Source organism: Mustela nigripes, chromosome 4 (assembly GCF_022355385.1).
Source record: "Mustela nigripes isolate SB6536 chromosome 4, MUSNIG.SB6536, whole genome shotgun sequence".
Taxonomy (NCBI): domain Eukaryota; kingdom Metazoa; phylum Chordata; class Mammalia; order Carnivora; family Mustelidae; genus Mustela; species Mustela nigripes.
This window is the reverse complement of record NC_081560.1, coordinates 31,133,905-31,141,822: the sequence shown is the minus strand read 5'-3', so window position 1 is coordinate 31,141,822 and position 7,918 is coordinate 31,133,905. Positions and strand designations below refer to the sequence as shown.

The 7,918-nt window shown below is 40.2% G+C and overlaps 1 protein-coding gene across 1 annotated transcript; it reads right to left on the bottom strand.

Moving 5' to 3' along the window:
• Positions 1–5,978: 5,978 nt before the first annotated feature.
• LOC132014962 (ubiquitin-conjugating enzyme E2 Z-like) lies at positions 5,979–7,178 on the bottom strand. The gene is given in 2 exon segments (XM_059395642.1): positions 5,979–6,602; positions 6,605–7,178. Coding segments are annotated over 2 exon segments (738 nt in total). The 5' UTR covers positions 7,050–7,178; the 3' UTR covers positions 5,979–6,309.
• Between the last annotated feature and the right edge of the window lie 740 nt (positions 7,179–7,918).

Sequence of the window (7,918 nt, the reverse complement as noted above, 5' to 3'; positions counted from 1 at the left end):
TGGATGAAGCTAGAAAGTATAATGCTAAGTGAAACAGGTCAGGAAAAGACAAATAACATATGATTCCACTCATATTAAAGAAAGAAAGAGATTTCACTCGTTTAAAGAAAGAAAACAAAGGAAAAAGAGAGAGAGAGAAGCCACAAAACAGACTCTTAACTAGAGAGAACACACTGATGTTACCATATAGGAGGTGGGTGGGGGATGGGTGAAATAGGTGATGGTGAATAAGGATTTCACTTGTGATGAGCACTGGTGATGTATGGAGGTGCTGAGTCACTATATTGTACACCTGAAACTAGTATGTTTCTATATGTTAACCAATTGGAATTAAAATTTAAAAAAATATAGAACATCTTAAGCTACAAATATGTTTACATTAATTACAGAATAAATCAAGTAAGAGCTTTTACTAGAGTCGATGATACTTCTCATTTTGTAAAAAATTTTCATTCTATCTTTGCTTTTATTTTCAACTATTAATATGAATTTGCCAGAGAAGAACTTGAAAAATGCTATTGGAACTCCAAAATGGGGATTTGGAAAAATCTGGAGACCTCAAAATAGTTTTCAAAAATTTATGAGATGTTAATGTCTTTTATAAAATTTCATGGATAACTAAAATCATGTATAAAATGTAATTCCTGATAACTATAATCATTGTACCCAAACCTTATTTTTAATCAGTTTGAATTAACTATGAATGCTTTCATTGGCAGTCTACTACAAATATGGCATTATTAGAAAGGCTCAATTAATATATTAAAATACTGAAAATAAACATATTGAATAAAGAAATTAAAAATGTGTATTGATGATAAGGGACAAAGCTTCTGAGGTCATTTATATAAATGCCTAACACTCATAATAACAAGCAAACAAGATATATATTATAAATAAAAGGCATGATGTCAATCCCTTAATAGTAGAATTGTGGCTCATCAATTAGTTTTTAAAAAAGGTAGGTACCACAATGCATTCCTAAAATGAAATTCTATATTCCTGAAATAGTGATGGAATTTTATATCTGGAGAAGAAGTTATTAGTCAAACCTACATGAAGTCTAAACTATTATTATTATTGCTGCTACCATTATTTGTTTTAGTCATTAGCATGTATGCTGTGGTTGGCACAGTGTTAATGCTTGTGTTAATTAAAGTCATTTTTATGTTCCATTTCTCAAGTAAGTCATACAAATTTTAACTAGGGTTTGCAATGATGTTCACAGAAACTTCTCTCTTACTCAAGTTCTCTTATGTCTAATATTCCACTGAGGATTGCCAGTTTTAACAATAATTATCTATTTTTAAATGTTATTCTTTAGTAAATCATTTTTATATATTGACTTCATAACTTATAACATTGTTAAACTCATTTATTAGTTATAAAAGCACTTTTGTGAATTATATAGGATTTCATTAGTAAAAATGATGTTAGCTATAGTTTTACTGGAAATGTTCTTATCAGGTTGAATTTTCCTTCTCTTGAAAATGAGTTTGAATTTTTTCAAAAGTTTTTTTCTGTATCTATTAAAATGTTCATATGATTTCTCTGTCGTGGCCGGCACAACAAATTGACCAGGAATGTGAAGGTAAGAGGATGGTGAAAAGAAATTAAGAGACAAAGAGATGGGGGCAGGAAGAGCACTGAGGAGGATGTCCAACAGTGCTGATTTTATTCCACATCTTACAAGCATTTATAAGGCAGACCACAATAGGAGTAATACATCAGTATCTAGTCAGATAACCGCAAGTTCCTATAAGTTTACATTAACTATAAACAAATCTCATGATGCCAGGTAGTCGTGGCTAATGCCATTAGCTACTATTGATACAAGAAGTTACAATCAACCAGGGAGTGGGTTATGGGAAGTACAGGAACAACAAGGACCAACTAAGAATTCATGACCCTGACCACATTGTTTCCTTCTGTTTGGGGAAAGTGTGGGAAGTCATGGAGGTGAGCACACGACACATAGCACAGACCCTTTCTCAGTGCTACTCAACCTTTCCTGTCCATAACCCTTTATTAAGGTATTTGGACTTAAAGGGAGACACAAGTCAGGGCCTCGTTTGGTCCTTGTCTCAAGCCTTATCGTGGCCTCCAACATTTCTCCTCCTTGGTTTGTAAATACAGTGAAACACATTAATTGGTTTTCAAATTTAGAACCAGCCTTTCATTTCTGGGGAAAACTTCAAATGACTAGGATGTATTATCTTGTTGAAATATGGTTGGATTCAATTTCTGAATATTTCATTGTGAATTTTAACATCTAACTTCAAAAGGGATGTTTACCTATTATTTCTTTTATTGCAATGTATTTGTCTGATTTTGGAATCAAAGTAATGTTAGGCTAATAAAATGAAGTATATTCCCTTTCCTTCACCTTCTGGAGGAGTTTGTGTTGGATCAGTGTTTTTTCCTTTCAGTGATTCATAGAACTTTCCAAAAACCCATCTCTGCCTGGATTATTCTTCATTGGAAAACTTTTAAATACAAATTAACTTTATTAAAAATATGATTTTAAGATTATTTGTGTTGTGCCCAAGTTTTCATGTCTGAGAGACCAAGGAGCCAAGCACCAATGCAATCACATGAGGGTTTATTTGACAAGCTTAAGCTTGGGCCCAAGTATACCCGACACAGCAGAATAGGGACTTGGACCCCGAGCCAGATTACAGTCAGAGTTTTTAAAAGCAGAGTAGGGGTGGACTCAGCGGTGGATGAGGACAAAGGGAGTGTTCAGAAGGGCTATCAGGGTAAAGAAGACTGTCAGGATATTGAAGGTCTGGTTACTATCAAGCCAAGGCCGTTTTTCCCTTTAATAAGGCACTAGCATGAAGACAATTGGGAGTTTCCTGGTGGAATGTCACATTCTTGCTATCAAGCATCCTTGTTAGTGAGATTTGGGCTTAGAAGAAATTTAACTTTATTTACTTTTCCTTCTACCTCAGCCTCCTTCAGTTTTGTTTATGGAGGGGAGGGTGACATTAGGGCTTAAGGAACTGAGTTATTTGTCTCTGGAAATTGGGCTAGATTCAAGGTGGGTACAGCCTTGTTTTTCTTGGCCTCCACAATTTGTTCTTGATTGAATTTTATAATTTGTTTTTCAAAGCATTTGCTTATTTCAATTGCCAATTTTATTGGAACAAAGTTGATAACATTATTTTCTTGTCATTCTACTAATTAATGTAGGATCTGTAGTGATGTCCACTTTTTGAGTCTTGGTATTTGCAACTTGTTTTTGTTCCTTTTTTCTTGATCAGACTGATCAGAAATTTATACATTTCATTAATCCTTTCAAAGAATCAAATTTGCTTTCATTTTCTCTTTTGCTATTGTTTTTAATTTCTTTTGTCTGCTCTCTTATTCTTTCCTTCTGTGTACTTTGTGTTAAATTTTCACTAATATTTAATATTATTTAATATTTCACTAATATTTATGATAGAAATATTGAGCTGATTTGTCATTTCTTCTTTTCTAATATATGTCATGTTCTACATTTCCACCTAAGCACTTATTGTGTTCCACAGATTTTGATGTGTTATACTTTCACTTTCATCCCATTTAAATTATTTTGTAATTTCCTTTGTGACATCTCTAACACACAGGTTTATGTAGAATGTAGACATGTATTGCTTATTTGTTTGGTACTTGGGTACTTTGCAAATATATTTCATTTATTGGCAGAAATCCAATTATTAGTTACTAGCTTAATTTATTTTTTCAGAGTAGACATTTTGTATTTCAGGTCTTAAATTTGTTGAGGTGTGCCTTAATGAGTAGAACATGATTAATTTTGGTAAATATTCTATGTATGCTTGTAGAAAAAAATATATTTTCTGTTTTGGAGAGGAGTTTCACTAAAATGTCAATATATTGATAGTTTGGTACTCCCTCTTCCTGAGAGAGACAGACAAAGAGAGTGAGTGAGAGCAGGGGAGGGGTAGTTGGAGAGGTAGAGAGAGTCTTAAGCAGACTACATGCTGAGGTCAGAGCCCAAAGCTGGGCTGGATCATGACTGTGAGGCCACCACCTGAGCTGAAACCAAGAGTCAGATGTTTACTCAACTGTGTGACCTAGAAGCCCTATTCTTACTGATTTTATGACTACATTTTATTGTTTGTGGAGAGAGGAGTGTTAATGTTCCAACTTATTTCAGTACTATCAGTTTGTCCTTTTTGTATTTTTCGTATTTTCAAGTCTTTGCTAGGAATATAAGTATTTAGGATTGCTATGTCTTTGTAGTAAAATAACCTTATCATCATTATTATGCTCCTTTCTAAAAAGTATCTGGTAATATCCCTTATTCAGAAGTTGGCCTGACCCTCCAAATTTCTGCTGATGGATGAATGCATGCTATTTTTTCTATGCATTTATGTTAAACTACTTTTGGTCTTCATCTTTTTTTTTTTTTTTTCTCCTTCTGCCAAAACAAACTTTATTGTACCAAAAAGAAAAAAAAAACTTCATTTATGTACAGTCAGATATAAAGACATCTCTTTTGACTCCTGTGCATATATTTCCTCAACTCAAGATTAGGGCATAAAAGTCAGGCTGGTATGCCAGACATGCTCTGCCCACGGCAGGGCCAAGGAGAGGATTGTCACTTGAAAGTGGGAGCACTTAAATGGATGACAGACAACCACTGGACCAACAGGCCAAGGGCCTTCTGCTAAGCCCTGTACTTGCTCTGGGAATGGAAGAGGGAAATTGGCAACGGGGTCCCTCTTTAAGTCTCCTTGTTAAGAGACCCAGCCTTAGGTATCCGAGATAAACTTCCGTTCCCCAAGCCCACTTCCTGTCCAGTTTCTTTGCTTCCTGCCCTCCCAATCTGGACATTCTCCTTCGTGCCCAACCCCTTCCGAACTCCCCGGAAGTCCCATGACCCGCAGGCAGAAGCCTCCACAGCAGCGGGCAGGGCAGGCCCAAGTCATCCTCTCCCATACACGCGGCTGGATACTGACTGAGGCCCTGCGTCACACGGATCACCAACACCCCCTGGGAGCCCTAACAGTAAGAATCTGGAAAGTATGGGGAGAACACACCAAAAAGGGGAAGGCTGGAGTTTCTCAGTGCCCAGTACCACAGGGCGCCTAACACACATTCTTCTGAGCCAACCAGCTAAAGGATCACTGCAGCTAGATACAGACAGAGAAGCAACACAGCCAGGCAAACAGCCATCAGAGCCAGTGACAGAGCAGCTGGGAAGGACGGGAGGCGGAGAGGCAAGAGAAGCAGCGGGGCCCACAAGTCCCAACTCCAGCCCCTCTGCCATTGGCGACCCTTGCTCCCCACAAGTCCCTGGGCATTGAAGTGGGAGGGAGGTTGGGGGGGTAACTAGAGGCCAGGGTGAAAATACACAAGGTCAGCCAAACAGAACACAAGAGGACTAGCATCAGTCTCCCCACTGCACCCCACCCCCAGGGGAAATACCCTCATCGTGGGTAGCATTTAGGAACATCTGTAAAAGACTATTCTATGTAGTGGCTCTAGTACCCCACAAACAGCAGCTGGCTGCGTTGGGAACTTTTCAAATCAGTGATTACGGGAACAAAATCAGCTTCTCATGGTGCCTGTGCAGGCTCTACCAGGACCTCAGTTCCATCCCAGTCACATTTACCTTCTGTCTTAAATCTGGAAATGGGCGAGGAAATGGGGGCGGGCAGAGGAGAAAGGTGCTCAGGTGCTAGGTAAAGCTCACTGATCAGCAGCCTAGACTCCACCACTGTTCCTTCTCTTTGGTCTGTCTAGAACAGTGACTATAAATTAGGAAAAACAAAATTATGCTGGCCCATGGGAAGTATTGGGAGAAGAGAGGCAGGGAGGAAAAGGGCATCGGGAAGCCCTGCTTCAAGACTGCAGACAGACAGACAACGACCCAGACTGCTTAAGTGTCACAGTCCCCACCCAAAGCTCCCTTCCAGATATCCCTTCCAGATATCCACGCTCCCTCTTGGAATTACAGTTTCTGTCTCCCGCCTCCCCCTGAGGAGCTGGCCCCGCGGAGAGGTGTGTCGGCCGCTTGTGTTTGCCAGAGGCCCTCACCCTGGGTGCTCCTGCGTCGGTACCTTGGCCCCTGCTATGGGATGAACATAGCCCCGGATGCTTGAGAGCCAGGGAGGTCAGGTCAGGAACAGCCTCCCCACTCCCACACCCTGGGATCCGAGCTGGCTTGGTTCTTGCCATCTTGCAGGATGACGTCACGTTTGGAGGGAGATACACAGTGCCTCTCCATCCCTGGGGTGGGGGGGAGGGAGGGACGTTGCTGGGACCCTTGAGTGGGGGGAGGGGAGAAGGGAGCAGGGTCTAAACCCTCAGGCTCCCGTGCAGGTCTGTCTCTGTCCCAGACGAACTGCTATCAGAGTCCATTTCGGCATTCTCATTATGGAGCCTCTCCAGCACTTTCTGACGAATCAGTCCCAGGCGCATCAAGAGGGACTGGTAGTCAAAGTGGCCACGCTTCTCTCCAAAAGGGTCCTGCATTGTCTGGCCTTGAAGGTGCAGGCGATCTTTGCAAGCCACCTCATAGAAGTCGTAATACTCCAGGAAGGACTTCTCCATCACCCCTCGTAAGGGCTCAGGGCAGGGACACTTTCCTCCATCATGTCACAGACTGCCACTCTGATGGTCTCATGCCGGATACATTCATTGTAATTTTTGCTGTCTCCTGGATGTCTCTCCTGCTCAAAGCCAGGCTCATTGTGATAGGGGTTCTCAGTCATTAGGGACTGGATGGAGATCAACACGGAGGAGATGCTCTGGGCTGGGCTCCAGGCGGGGCCAGCCCACGTACCTAGAATACTCAAGCAGACTTTCCCATTGCGGTAGAAGTTGGGGTTAAACCTCACTGTGTTATTGCCCGTTGTCATCAGTTTGACCCGAGACGGGTGGATGGGATAGTCGGGCGGACACCGAAACACGAACAGGAAGAAACCCCCTTCATAAGGGGTGTCAAATGGGCCTGTGATCAATGCATGAATCTTAGTCATGTCAACAGTATCAGGTACAACGAACATTCCTGGAGGAGGCTCCTTATAAATGGACATGATATCCCGTTTGATCCGAAGTAGACACTGCGGCGCGGTTCGTTCGCCGTCCCAGTTGGAGCTGAGTGTGGGGTCCCAGTGGCTAAGCAGCACGGCCCCGTGGGCAGCAGCCGAGGGCGGGAGCCCGGGCAGCGGGGTCTTCATCTTTAAAATGGTTATTTATAGGCAGCATACAGATGAGCCTTACTTTCTTTTAATCAGGTATGATTTGTATTTCTAATAATTTATTTGTTTCAAATGTTTTTGTTCATATTTCTTTCTTTGCTTCTTGGCTTTGTATTGGTTGACTATTTTAATTTATGCTTTTCAAACATGAGATTAAACCTCCTTTAAAATCTTATCAATGATTTCTCTAGCATTTAAAAAGATCTATATTTTAATATTACACAGAAATCTTGTTAAAATGCGTATTTTGATACTATAGGTCTCTGGTGGGACTCAGAAGACAGATGCTATAGACTATTTTGAGTAGCAGAATTCTAGAGGTTGCTTTGGAAGAGGGAAATCATATGCAATTAAATTTTATTACAGATTAAATATACGGGTTGGTAATACATATGAAAGGAAACTTCAGTCTCAGCCCCCTTTCCATTCTCATATACTGCTCTCTACATCTCAGAGAGTTATTAGAAAAGAAATAATTCTTTTAAAATGCTTAAGACTGTCTGGAACATAATTCGTGAAGAACTCATATTAGATAGTATTAGAACCTCCTTTGCTAAGTCTTAAAAATGCTATGACTAAACCACTGTTTTAGGTTTATATCAATTAATTCAAAATAGAAAATTCAAATAGAAAATTATATTCATAATGACCATTTTAAGGGTAGAGGAACTAAATGACTGAAGGATTAAAACTAGGTAATGTGT